The sequence below is a fragment of the Tympanuchus pallidicinctus genome, unplaced genomic scaffold (genome assembly GCF_026119805.1).
Source record: "Tympanuchus pallidicinctus isolate F22 unplaced genomic scaffold, pur_lepc_1.0 scaffold8, whole genome shotgun sequence".
NCBI classification, from domain to species: Eukaryota; Metazoa; Chordata; class Aves; order Galliformes; family Phasianidae; genus Tympanuchus; species Tympanuchus pallidicinctus.
This window is the reverse complement of record NW_026294802.1, coordinates 23,992,348-24,006,835: the sequence shown is the minus strand read 5'-3', so window position 1 is coordinate 24,006,835 and position 14,488 is coordinate 23,992,348. Positions and strand designations below refer to the sequence as shown.

The 14,488-nt window shown below is 34.1% G+C and overlaps 1 protein-coding gene across 10 annotated transcripts in view; it reads right to left on the bottom strand.

Moving 5' to 3' along the window:
* The window catches only part of PPFIA2 (PTPRF interacting protein alpha 2), a 280,430-nt gene that overhangs the window by 48,016 nt on the left and 217,926 nt on the right, over positions 1 to 14,488 (bottom strand). For 5 of the 10 annotated variants that reach the window (XM_052669069.1, XM_052669070.1, XM_052669072.1 and 2 more), the window contains 5 exons: positions 12,707 to 12,928; positions 10,895 to 11,041; positions 8,830 to 8,964; positions 589 to 675; positions 84 to 167 (listed from right to left, as the gene is read on the bottom strand). In XM_052669069.1, coding sequence (XP_052525029.1) covers positions 84 to 167; positions 589 to 675; positions 8,830 to 8,964; positions 10,895 to 11,041; positions 12,707 to 12,928 — 675 coding nt within the window. Of the gene's footprint in view, positions 1 to 77; positions 168 to 588; positions 676 to 8,829; positions 8,965 to 10,894; positions 11,042 to 12,706; positions 12,929 to 14,488 lie in introns of those variants that run through there. The other 5 variants (XM_052669071.1, XM_052669073.1, XM_052669078.1 and 2 more) reach the window with 2 other exon arrangements.

Sequence of the window (14,488 nt, the reverse complement as noted above, 5' to 3'; positions counted from 1 at the left end):
TTGTGTGCTGGAGTGTGTAAGTTGCACTATATTGACAAATTAAAAGAGGGAAATTACAGAGAAGTTGCCTGCAATACACATACTCTTTGAAGTTCCTGATTCTTCTCTTCAAGTTGAGCTTCTAAGTGTCTCATACGTTCTTCAATGTTTCCATGTCTTTCTTCTGCCTGTAAAAAATAAAAAGATCTTTCTATAATTCAATCAATTTTGTGTGTCTTTATCTCAGTAAAGTTTAAACAAAACATAAAGCAAGCTACTACTAACTGCAAACTTAGTTTTCAGAAAAGAAACTTTATTTAAACAGGCAGCTGAACAGCATTGCTTGAAATGTGTCAGCTACAAAGGCCTGTTACATCCAAGCATCAGCAAAACATTGGAGTTATTTATGAGCAATGAAATCAGCCAAATGTAACATGCAGACTGTGCATGGTTTGAACACAAACCTGCCATCGTAAAATTGTAAGCTCCTGAAGCACTGAACTGCACGATGGTTGATTATCAATTAAAACAAAAAAAAAAGTTAAAGAAAATCAAAACAAATCAGATGGATTCTATTTAGCAATAGAAAGTAAAGTCCAGTAGGACTACCTTCCTACGTATGGAGATCATTTCTTGTAGTTTAGCTTCCATAACATATTGATAATCACCAGATGAGGTAGAAGAGGTTGGATCAGACTAACGAGTCAAGGAAAAGGAGAGGGACAAAATTGAAAAATCAGAACTAAAGACACTGACACTGAACAGAACACAGCACAGAATGCTTAAAAGAAAAGTGTGACTTGAAGAATTAATACTTTTAACTGACAGATTTTTAAGTGGAATAAACTATACTGATACTTGGCGGATATGATGCAGTTGGTATGGAGAAACTGAAAAATAATGGAATGCTAAAAAAGCTATCAACCTACACATGGAAGTTCAAGGTTAGTGATGGCTGGCTGATGACACATTACTACAGAGTGGATTTAAAGCAATACTGTCTAATCTAATGTTTTTTGGAATGATGGCAAACCAACACCAGAACAAGACTCTGAGAGGCCAATGGCAGAAAGTCCTTTATAATTTTCTATCATTTTCTAGAAATGAAAACAATGCATTACTATCAAATTTATGGATTGGTCAATCATAGAATTGTGCAATGTTATAGTACATTCTCTGTCTTCCACGAAACAGAAAGAATGTAAGAAGAGACAAACTCAGTATTCCATCTTAGAATACACCATGTAAGTCCTTTCGTCCAAATAAACAACATGGTATTCATCCCTTTGAAAGGATCCACCCTGGTGGATCCCTTGACAAGATCAAGGTCATCAGACAAAAGAAGAACCTATAAATAAAAATTCATTAATAGGAATGGAAAGTCATTACTGAATATAGAAATAATAATCCAACCAAAGATTCATTACTACTTCTGACCAAAGGTGACCTTAATTAGGTCAACAGAACGTACTGCAGAACATGAATATTCATGTTATTGTCATATCAAACAAGCCTACGTTATTATTGAAAATGGAAAAAAAAAAAAAAACCAACACCCAAAACTTAATAAAAAGACAGTACTGTACTAGACTTTTTGCTATGAAAATAGGAATGTGCATAAGGTGTATAGACAGTGCTACTGATGAAGTTGAATTGTGAGTTTGTGTTTGTCAAATGCTGAATATTTCACTCTGTCAAGTTTACCCTCAGAAAGAGATTCTGAACTCCATGTTTAGATTTAAAAAGCTTTGATATGAGCAATAAATAGTAATTTTACAGCTCTGTGTTTTAGTGAGACTGTTTTTCAGACACTGTTTTCTGCTAATGATTTATAAGAATAATTATCAGTAGATACCAACACAATTCCATCTCTATGCCATAACCTGTAATCATACTACACTTAAACTTAGTAGTATTATCAGGACTAAAAGATCAGAATACAAACAAGATTATGGTCTAGAGTTTTATAAGTATAAACCACAGATTTTGATATGGAGACAATAATTATACAAAGTCCTTGTATAAAATACAAGAATATTTAATAAATTTGAAGATCACTGACACTAACACTCCTTTCAAATTATACATATTTACAAAGTTCAAGTTTCTGCAAATGTTAAGGGGCACTCAGTAGATTTTCTAACTAAGCTTATAAGTTCAGTTATTGTTTCTGAGCATGAAGCAGGCCTGCTGTTTATTTGGACTTAGTCATTACCTGAAACTGTTTTGTTATGATTTGTACCAGTGACAATCCTTTTATGACTATTTTATTTTGAATTTTACATATTAATTTTCTTCAGCAATCAAATGCTAATGCTCTGTTCTCTTTCCTAAATTGGATAAATAGGAAGAGAGGACTGAAAATGTTCACTTCCTGTAGTTGCAGAGAGCCAAGTCATATTATTCGCTCCATGAAGTGACCAAGCTTCATCTCCATAAGGTCATTTTTTGAATCTTGACTGCACTACTGATTCAAAGCCTTCCCTTAATGAACCTCCATGGGTCAGGAGAAGATTTGAAGTCATCAAAGCTCTGAGCTGCTGATGAAGAAGGCTTAAGGAATTCTACTTCTTTTGAGACTGTTTTCATTGAGGAAGATACAGAACCCATTAGGAGTATCACCCTACAAAATTAAAATACTTAGAAACTTCATTAGTTGACTGCAAACTTTAAAACTGAGTTACCTATCTTGACCACTTTCTATATTTAATTGCAGGTTTATGCAGAATATAGTCTATTACTTCAAGGTTCAAAGGAATTTCATTTAAGACTCCTGATATGTGGTGCTGCCTGTCACAGCCTGTCCTTTAGAAACTGGTGTGACTGGTATATCGTACACATTTATTTTTCAAATATAAAAAATTGGTTTTTAATCATTACTTACTTTGTGGGTGGAAACTGTCCTCTTGATGTACAAAATGATTGTGCTATCAGCCCTAACTACTGCTGCAAAAGGATAATTATCTCCTGAACTTTTTTATGCTACATGAACACAAAGTTCTTATAGAACATAGAAAACACTCTTGAGAGAAAATAATGATTTTTTAAGATCCTTACAACTATCTAATTCTGCTTATTTCGTTAATTTCTAGTGTATTAACAATTCAGTAAGGTATATGTATAAGATAAATAAAAATCTTTTTGCATGATAGTTTTCAGACAGATCTGAAACATTCAGACATTCTTCTTACAGATCTTGCTGGATATGATCTAGAGTACCTGTGTTCAATTTTCCAGCATAAAAGAAAACAGAGATGATCTTCAAATTAGTTCTCTTTAAATTTCTTAAGTAGGAAAAGATACCTGAAGATTAATTAAAATTCAGTGTGTCCTAGTATCAAAATAAATGCAATTATTCTAAACACTTGTTTGAGTATTTAATGTTCAGTGTTTCCCTTATCCATTTGGACTTGTTTGCTTATTCCCAAATTCTTTGCTATTCTGAAAGAGCCAAATTATTTTATATTTAAGACATTAAACAGTTAGACTCCACTGCCTGTCTAAAGCTACTTACGCCTAGGAAGACAGAAAAGTACATACACATTCCCTTTTCTTTTCACTTGCTGAAACTTACCAACAGATAAAGAGCTTAAGTAGGAAAGAGCAGCACCTCTGTTTCTTAGGGTGCTTAGGTGGAATAAGCTCTTAAGGTGAGGCCTTCAAGATCTCATTGCCCTTTAGGCAGAAACCAGTTCAAACCTTGGTCTTAAAGAAACTCCTTTCAGATGAAGACCAAACAATTCAGCTAATGCCTAAGGGATTTGCAAATACCTCTTGCTCAGTCTTCTCCAGTACTGTTAGAACTGACATGCATGTGGCAGCTCTTTTGGAGACTCAGAAGCCTGCATCACTGAATGCTTCTAGAATAAGACAAAGGCTGAAACAGCCATTTTAGTGTTACTCATATTACTGTAGCAGGAAAAATGATAGTAAGAACAACATGGATTCCAAGGTTCATAAGCAGACGGTGATTTCTTCTGACTTGCTTTGCTAAAGGTGATGGTAAATTAACTTAAAAATTACTAAAGGACAACTTGGGTGGTTACTTGCTTGGCAAACTTCACCCTACGTTCCTTTTAAATATGACATGCATGCCTGTTTTCTAGCACTCTGTATAGAAAGATCACTAAAACACAATGTGGTATTCAGCAATTAGCAGGTAAATAATTTAGCCAGCACATTCGATTATAAATAGGTTTATAAATTGTATATTTTAGACAGAATTAAAAACACCTGGACAAGAACTAACAATGTCTGGCTCCATGAAATATCGTCACGAGTCTTAATGTTCACTTTGCACTTTACATGCTATGATATAGCAAAGAAATTGCCTGTAAGTCAGTAACAGGATCAGTTTTCTTTGATAGAGTACCAAAGCAGCCCTTATTACTGCTCTGTAACCTGATAAAGTTCCACTGTTAATCCTGCTGCTAATGCACTCACAAAAGAGATGTTGCTTTTGCATTAGTTGTTACCGTTAGCACTGCACTTTTTCTAGGCCTTTGCATCTTAGCTGAAAAAAATCCAATTTCAGTCATAATGATGCAGAAAGCACCTGTATAGTACAGGTGCTATCCTTTTTTCTTCCTCATGCTGAGCTGCAGCAACAAATCCCAACTTTTCTAGTGGTACAAGCCAATTTGAACAGTTTTGAGACTGAGATTTTTGAATATATGCTGTCTCCATATTTTCTTCTTCTGGCACATATTCTCATATCTATCTCTTGAATGAGTGAATTATTCGAGAATAAAATAATGTATTATTGAACTGAGCTATGCAATTGGAGGTGAAAACAAGTGACAATGGTGATTGAGTGACAACAGCTCAAAAAGTTATACGCTAGTTATTTCATTCTCGCTTCTAGCCCATTATGAATAATGAAAAAACATTTTGGCTTAAGTCACCCCTTTCCTGATACCCAATCTTTCAGTCATGAGATATCCACACATTCTTGTATCTCCTGTGTCTCACCACTACCTCATACACCTCGTATGTTTAGTAAGAAGTGCCTTCCAGCTAGCTCCATTAAGCTTGCTTTTCACTACCTCCTCATATCAAATAGGACAAAATTTTCCATGGAAGAGGAGGCACAAGAAGAGGAGTGTTTTCAGAAGACAAAGAGGTGTTGTAAATTTTTTTTTTAAGTTTTTTGAAGAGTTTTCTTGGGCTTCCTTCCCTGTAGAAGATTTTCTCTGTTTCCCAAAGATTATTCAACTTCCTTCTCCAGCTAATAGATCTTATCTTTCTTCATGCTTCTCAAAAGAATTTTTGACTTAACCACATCCACTGCTTGCAGGAGACCTTCCTCATCACATTTGCACCCTTTCATCTATAGCCCTTCTCTTTCCATCTTGTAATTTTTTCCCTATCTAATGCAGACCAGATCCCCATATCATCACAAAACTTGCATCAGGACCCACTTGCCTCCAACTTTCATGTCACTGTTCTTCACCTTTGAAATAAGCAGAATTTCTTACTATGCTAAATGCATTTTATTATGATTATATTATATAGAACTGGTGCCCAAAATCATGGTAGTGCTTTCGTAATGCAGCTAAATGAGGCACTGTTGGTATTTCTGGTTACCTGTATATAGGAATGATGAATTAAAATGAATTACATTGTCTTGTGATCAGAGAAGTGAATGTGGAACCCTTGCTGCACAAGTACCCAAGAGGAGAGTGAGTGCTGGTGGGAGTGACCAAATGGAAAAAAGTGGATGCTGCTGTCTCCATTAGACTATTCTAAATATAGGCAATGAGGAACTGCTTGATAGACTAACCATTTTAAGATGCTAATTGCTATCACATCTGTCTTGTCTATGGGAAATAAACATAGTCCAGGACAAATAAAGGTTTTAGTTAATGCTGGAGAGTGATTGTTTCTGTTAACAACTGCCTCTTCTCCAGGGCAGACAAACAGACCAATCCTGTGAGAGTGAGTACAAGGTGGCTCAATGAATCATGGTAGTCTAAACCTTGGGATACATGCTGAGAGCTGTGCTACTTGTCATGACCAGACAGAATGCCAGTGTGACAGCCAGGCAGGACAGCACAGTACATGGGATCATGCTGTTCCAGGTTAGTTTGCCACAGGCTGACTAACCCTCCAGTTGCTCACCCAATGGGCAGAACACAGTGAAAACAAAGCCAAAGAAAAGTTTGAATAATTCAGGTAAATTTATGAGTACTTATCTGAGTTCACTGTACAGTCCAAACTTTTGGAAGTTCACTCCTTATGAACTAGTTTGGGTATGGAAAAGTAGCAAAAGACATTCACTAGCCCATATTAAAAAAGAAAGAAAGAAAAGTAACTCAAGTTTTTAAACTGATACAACAGAAGGATCTCATTCTACAGAATGCAGAATCCCAACCCAGGTTAATTATGAGGAAGAGTATAATAAATTGAATGCAGAATTGTAACATGCATATTTTAAATGTGAGAAAAAAATATCACATCCAACTCCAAAATATGCTTGTTCTGGTTTTTGTCCACGTGTAAATAACCAGTCTTATATTTTACCCACAATGAAGCAGTCGTGGTTTCCAGTTGTCCGATAGTACTTTCCTTTGATAAACATGTAAAATACATTAGGCTTAACTCACCTCTTTCACATGATTGTAACCCCATTAATCTCAGTGAAGCCACTTTCATTGAGGTAGTACAAAAGAAAGGAGAATCAAAACTTTGAATTTTTTGCAGAGCTGAAAGGGTAGTTGAATCAGGGGACTCATCTTCTACTTAATGCACATTGTCATTGCAGCGACCACAGATCAGGTAGGCAGACTTAAGGCAGCCTGAAGCCAGCTAATTTAAGTACTACGAATGATTTTTATGCTGGAAGAAAGCTCAATGTAGATAAAATGGCCTAGCATTACTCAGTCCCTCACATAGGTTTTGCATCTTTCGAGTAGTTGGGAGGTAACTATGCCAGTTAGACGACATAAAACAACTTAGCTGCAGTGACTGGTTCCAAACTACCTTTATGTGACTCATGAAGAGCAAAGGGCCTGAAGTTTCAGAGCTGTCAGTGCAACACTTTAATAAGTTCTATATTTTGCAAACATAATACAGAAGATATATAAACCATAGCCTTATGTAGCCTGTATTCTGACATTCTTCTTCATGGCATGTATTCCAAAAATATAGAATTTTAAATACAATTAGTTTCTTCTTTTTTTTTTTTTTTTTTTTTTTTTTTTGTAATTAGAGAAGAATGGAATGAGCTAGCCTTGCAGTCAGATGTACTCCTTAGATTTACTTTCTTGGCAAAAGCTTTGAAAACATACATCAAAGTGAAATGAGGTGGGCCATCAGCTCTTTTCTCCGATCTCTAATCACATCTACTGCAGCTTTATGGTTACAATAACAGCAGTATCTTATGGAAGCTTCTGAGTATTCTGCATCATTGAAATGAGACTTATTTTTACAATATTTGTCATTAATTTATGTTCAAGGAAACATGCAGTTGCAAGAAAAGACATACTTGAGACTGCAAAACACTTACTGGTGCCTAATTGCTGGAGAAGTTATTCAGGAAAAATTATTTAAAATAAAAGATAGTATTTTTAAACTGCTAAGGGTATTAGATAATCTGAATATTTGTTGAATCAAATACAACTGAAAAAAAACGTTGTCAAGGGATTGAACTTTTGTGCATCTTTCTTTCTGATTCTTACTTAAAATGCAGTTATATTTTTTAATATTTCAAGTAGTTTTCTTTTTGCTGCTGCTTCTTTTTTTTTTTTTCCCCACCATTTTCAATCTGCCCTTCAGAATCCCACCCATTCATATAAACCTAAAGTGGATAGCACAAAATCTTGATTACTGAATAATGATCTTGCCTTAATAAAACATTTTAAAAAATCCTTCCAAAACTTTTCTGTTTCTACTTCTTAACTAAATTTTTTGTAATCAAGCTTTATTAATGAGGTGCTCTGCACTTAAGGCTTTACTATGAAGTGAAATACATGAAAATTGAAAAGTAAATCCATTAAATATGAAAATTACTGGGAATATAAATGTCTAGAAACAGTAGAAACAGTCATTGGCAACAGAGAAATGATAGCTAAGATAAAGCAGTGCTATCTACTAATCTCTTAAATGCATTTTAATTTCCATGATTTGAATATGCAGAATATGCAGTCTGTAATTATATTACATGTCCTTACGGTGCTGGAAATACCTTAACTGCAGTATTAATCACATGCACACCTGAAAATATTAGTGAACAAATATGAAAACTGTCTTACTAAAAGTTTGTTTTTACCTTCTATTTTTCTGCAATAAACTGTTATCACAGAATACACAGTTTGAACTCCCTAGTTTCACATTGCTCTTTTTGAATTCAAAGAACCATGCAAACAAGCCCTGTAAGTATGTACTGCAAGTTGTCTTCGTTTGTGTTGTACAAATCATCCCAGCTGCCATTATGCTTTGTTTCTGTGGCTCTCATTGGAATATTTTTTGTTTCCTACAACTGATGTGTGAAAATGTTCAGAAATATGTATGAGAAGGAATATATCTTTTATTTAAAAAAAAAATCCTTAAATCATTAACTCTTGCGCAGTAAAATAGATCTCCCCAGGCTAATTAATGTTTGCATATATTGGAAATATACTGTAGGTTATCTTACAGGGAACTATTTTATCTGTTATCAAAAGGTAAGAATTGGAAACATGGCAACGATACCATTTCTGGTTAATACTGAACTTGTGGCACATACTTATCAGAAGACATATGTTTTCAAATCAGCTCAACACTTCTTTTCTTTTGTCCTTGAGGAATCAAGATGCAAATTAATGTTAAACAATGGGGCTTCTGAAATGAACCTGCTTCTCAGGGCAGTACCTTAGTCAGAGCTGCAATTCTCTGAGCCAGTTCAGCCTCCACTTCAGGTAAGGTTTCTGCCTTCCTCATTGTCTGCTGGAGCTTCTGTTCTGCCAACTCTAGACGCTCTTGCAGCTGTCTGTTTTTGTCTTCCAGCTGAAGGCCAAAGATAGATGAAAAATTATAAACAGTGAAATTAGAATAAAGACTTTCCTTCAATTACTTAGGTATCAGGGAAGCAATCAAAACTCATTGTAAAGGCTTAGGTATTCCACAACCTGGGGGAACTTACTGGAAAAGTTTTACCTCAAGCATGGAACTGTGTAGGCTGCCAGTTTTATTAATGATGAGTGATTTGAGGCTTCAGGATCATATGATGGTGAAAAAAAGGTATCATAAAATGGTATTTATGAAGATGAATAAAAACCTCCTCTGGTCGATGTGTTGTTTATCTAAGCAAAATAAAAGTATTGGTGCCAGTAAAATGAGAAATTTCTAAATGGAAGTATTTCATCCACCTTACAGAAAAGTTTATGTATACAAGCTAAAATGGGAAAGAAGTACAATTCCAGAAGGACAGAACTCCCTGTGAATTTGCTGAACAAATGCCAACAATGTAATTAGAAATGTTAAGACTGACACTCAATTAATTTGTTCACTATTAAAAAATGGTTGCTAGTTACTTAAGGTTTCAATGAAATTATTCATTGTAAAGCTATAATTGTCTCATTTTACAAACGTGAAATTGTTTAATATGTGAAAACTATTGAAGAGAAACAGTAGGGCTTTTGATAACTGCAGTATTTTCTGTCCTACTGAGATCTATCATGATTTAGAATTTTCTAATGGATGGATAATTGTTACCTGCTTTCCTGTTTGTTCCAAGTAATAGAAGTCATCATGAGAAAGGAGTGGGATATGAGATTGTTTGTCAGTTCTCCAAAAACATGAAGAAAAAGGCTTGTCATATGAAAATCTTCCAAATGAACTTAAAGTCTGCTTGCATATATTCAAGATGTAGTTGTATTGATCACTGCTTTGAGTAGGTAGATCTCTACAGCACAGTATGATTTACATTACCAGTAATGAAGTCTCTAAGGACAGATGGGTGTACTTTGCTTTTCCATCGTTCCTTTCTAACCTGCCTGCCCCAAAGAACTGAAGATATGTCTTGAAATAGTCAAAAGAAACTGGCATAAGCTGCAGTATTTGAGTTTTGGTACTTTGATTTCTGTGACTATGTAGTCACTTACATATATATATGCAGAGTTCTGTGTGCATATGTGTGTAAATAAATCTGCATACAATCATAGAAATAGATTATCCCATATGCCACTTTTTTTTTTTTTTTAAGATATGGTAGGTGAGGAAAAATAAAAACTTGGGACACCAAAGGTGAGGTTAAGGGCAATTTCATCTTTTACATTTTAAATGATATTAACTTCATATTATTTTAGTTCACCTTGTATTCCTCAAAATTTAAAAGTGTTTTCTACTGACATTATGCTTCAGCTTTTGGATTCACTGTGGAAACAAGGCACCACAATAGACAAATGCAAAATTCCATTATGCTCTTTTCTAAAAGATATTCATAGATAGTTTATCTTCATAAAATCTTAATTACATCGTAGATTCTAAACACTTAATGTGCTACCATTTCATGTAAATTTTGTGAGTTTTTTTTTTTCCCACAGAAGTAAGTTTCTTTTTGCTGTCCTTTTTTATTCATTTTTCTTTCAAAAACAAACAAACAAACGAACAAACCCCAAATTTAGAAAATCATTACATAAGAAACAAAGACGATCCTTTCCCTATGGACTGTGACATAGTACATTTATGCAAGACACTTAGAAAACACAGTTATTTCACAGCATTGAATGCACACATTGGCTTGGTTTTCATAGTCGTAGTAGCTAACATGAGGCTTAGAGAAGAAAAAAAAAAAAACTTTTTTTTTTTAGATTAACATGATTTAAAAAAGGAGCAGGTTAACCCAGTAAAAATCTCATGCATTAGATACACCCCACCTTTCATGTTAATTTTTGTTATATATGAAGAAAATAACAGACTAATACAGATACTGCACCTGACGTAGGATGGCTTCTTTGTTTGCCAGTTCGTTTTCCAGCTTGTCATTCATGTCATGTATGGAGGTGGATTCTCTCTGTGCACTGAGGTAGCGCTTCTCCAGTGTAGTGATCCTTTCTTCCATATCTTCCTTTTGTGCCATTGCCTAAAATGAAATTAAAAAAAAAATAATCAAGAACCATTCAATTAAAAGGGCACATAATTTTATACCAGTTTACTCTTCCTGCTAACAGCAAACAGTACATAAGGTGTGTATAGCATGACTTTTCTGTTTTAAGGAGAAATTAATCCTTTTCAGGTTTGATGCACCAAAGATGCTTAAAGTGCTCGCTGTTGAGTAGAGCAGAAAAACAATTCTCAAATTTTGTATATTTTTCTAATTTCTGCATTTTTCCATGCAAGTAAGCACAGCAAAATTGGCTTATGTTTACTTGTTTGCTTTTTAAACAATGACAGTTATTTGATCAGAAAATGGTAAGCATAATATTACAATTATAATATTATAATATTATAAAGCATAATTATTGCATAATAATACAAATGTAGGATGGTGATATTGTGAAAAATGTATATGCACACCTACTGTTATTCCTAGGTTCTGATAAAATTTTTGCCAAATTACACATAACAGACAGCAGATGACATTTCCTTAAATTGCACAATGCAAATGAGCACAGTGCTGGATACATAACATAGCCATGACATACAAGTACATTACCCATATATGTTATGGATAAGGATTAAAATGTGTTAGTGGCCACTTCACTTAGGAAGCAAAGGATTGAAACAAAGAGTAAGCAAGACAGAAGTGGCAGCAACAGCAAGCAGCAATCAAGGCGTACAGGAAAAAGCAATAATTGTCAGAAAGTAAATGAGAGTGAGGAATTTAGACACCCTTCTATAAAGAGCAGCTGTCGAAAAGGAGAAACATCAGTGCAAACTTTGTTGTAACCTTATAAGGAACATACAGTATTTTAAAAGAAACAGCACACAGATGAGAAGAGGCTTTCATGTTGCAGTAGTGTCAGAAGTTCAGAGGGAACATTTCTGCCAGATAACTAGGAATACCAGGTTAAACATTTATATAATGTGCAAACATACACAAACAAATAACATGCACATGAATAAAATACCTGTACTGTAGAAAGGAATGTTACAGACAATTACTCTACTTTTAAATACTAAAATAGGTTCCAGAAGTCAACCATTCACACATATCAAGTTCTACATAAGATATTCTGGAGAGTACCATGGAGAGCCACAAATTTTTAGAGTAGAAAAGAAAAAAACTGCAATATATTTCCATGCCAGACATGGATATTCTCTGATGCTTATATACAGCAGTGAAAAATTTCTTAGCCTGATTTATTGAGAGAAGTGAATAACGTATTGGAACATGAAGCTGTCACAGAAGAATACAGATAATAAATGATTATATTAAATGCTGTTATTTACATAATGGCCCAAAGTTTTAAAAAATGATTATCTACATGACCAGCATCTCCGTTAAATCTATTTCAGCATTAAAATGTGGAAATGGCTGAAATAATTGCCAATTTGTGCTCTAGCAATTCTAAAACACAGAGATCTTCCTATTATAGTTGCACATACGCACGCCCACTTCTATGAATACAGTTTTCTAACAAGATTTGTACAATTATTTCTTACTGTAAATTTTGTGTTTCCTGTGTCCAAGGGCATTTGTCATTGCTCAAGTTTGCTTTTCATATTGATTGATCCCTGTCAGCTTGTATCGGTATATGAGGAAAAAATGGCAAGGTATGTGAGGTATATATACTGAACTCCTTACCTCTCTAATGTCTCTCTGATATTTACTGTTCATTTCTTCTGTTTTAATGAGCTCCTTCCTGGCAGTTTCTGCTTCCTGCTCTACCTCTCCCACCCGTGATGACAGTGCAGCCAAACGTTCCTTCATTTGTGCCATTTCATAGTTTTGCTTTTCAAGTAGCTCCTGGAGTTCTATAACTTGACTGGTTTCATCATTTGAGTCTATGGAGCCATTCGACAAGCGCTGTTAATAGAGAAGTGACATTATATATTATTTCTCTTTTAATATAGACCCTATATAAAGAATTTCTAAAGTCAAGATTATTGTAAACATTACAATAGCAGTTAGAAGGAGAAAAAAAAAACCAATAATTTTCACTGTGGGTGAGAGGTATGTATACTAAAAACTGAAAAAGATCAATATTAATTAATATCAAATATTCTATAATGTAAAAACACAAAGATGTAAATATTTGCATTAACAGCAGAATGGTACATTAAAATAGTTCTAGTTTGTCACTACAGCAATTCAAATATAAGTTGTAGCAGTACTATGAACTAAAATGTATACACTTAAGCTAAACTTGTGCACCATTTAGACTTACTCAGTATTTATTCCATTTGCAAAATAAGCCATATAACAGCAGGCAACTCTAATAAGTCACAAATTCACATTACTAGAACATTCCAAGAGTCTGATCAATATAATGATTAAGTCTACATTAGAGATTAGTTCTGCCAAAGTAATTTATGCACTGTTGAGAGGCCTGTGTGAATACTGTTTTAAAGAAAAATAACAAGTCCAGAATGTTTTACTAGATTTGGAAACTGATCTTAGGAATACGAAATACGTTGCACATAAATGATTCCAGGAAAGAAGTGTGTTCACCAGCAGAACTTGCTGGCATTTCTTTATTACAATATATAGTCATGCTAACCTTTCCCAACATAGGCTAAGCCATGGTTTCACATGAATTTAATTCTTATGTCAAAGCAACAACAACAGAAGTAAGAAGATCAAACCAAGCAATGATGATCTTTTTTTGAGCTATAAAACAGAAAAACAAAATCAATGAAAAAATTATTATTACTTTTCTTGATTAGGTGCAATTTTACTAGTTAAAGTTATATCACGCAGTAGAAAATTAAATTATTTCACTGTAACTGTTAATTTACACAGGTTATCAGTCTCAAAGAACATCATTCAAGAATATTGTGTATTTGTTGTTTGTGAGATGGTAAGGTGTATAGCAAGACAAATACAAAATATGATTTGGAAGATCTAAGAGGAAAACAAGTTTTCACTCATTAGCTCTTGTGCCTTATTGTTGTCAAAATATGCTTATAGGGAAATCTAATAAATTCAAAGAACATTACTTTGTTTAATGGCTTTTGACATTATTATTTCCCCAGTAAGACAGAAAACAAACCCAGATCAAGACCATCTGCCTTTCTGTGGGTCACTGAATAAAACTGTGTTACTCTAAGAATTCACTAATTCACATAACTCAGCTCCAAAACTGCTTTATGTATCACATAAAAATTGAAATTGAAACTCTATGACACTGAACCATCATCGATCTACTTGCATGATACCTAGGCAAAATGACATTGGATTTGAACTGACATTCTGTCACTTTTGTGTCTTTATACTATTTTATTTGTCCATAATATGGGTACATCACATGGAATAATCACTCAAAAACCTCACAGGCAGAAAGTTAAATGTTAACTCAAGACCTAACTGAGATATCATTACTTCATGCTCTCTCTCTCTCTTCTTTCTAGTTTTTTAATTATTTAT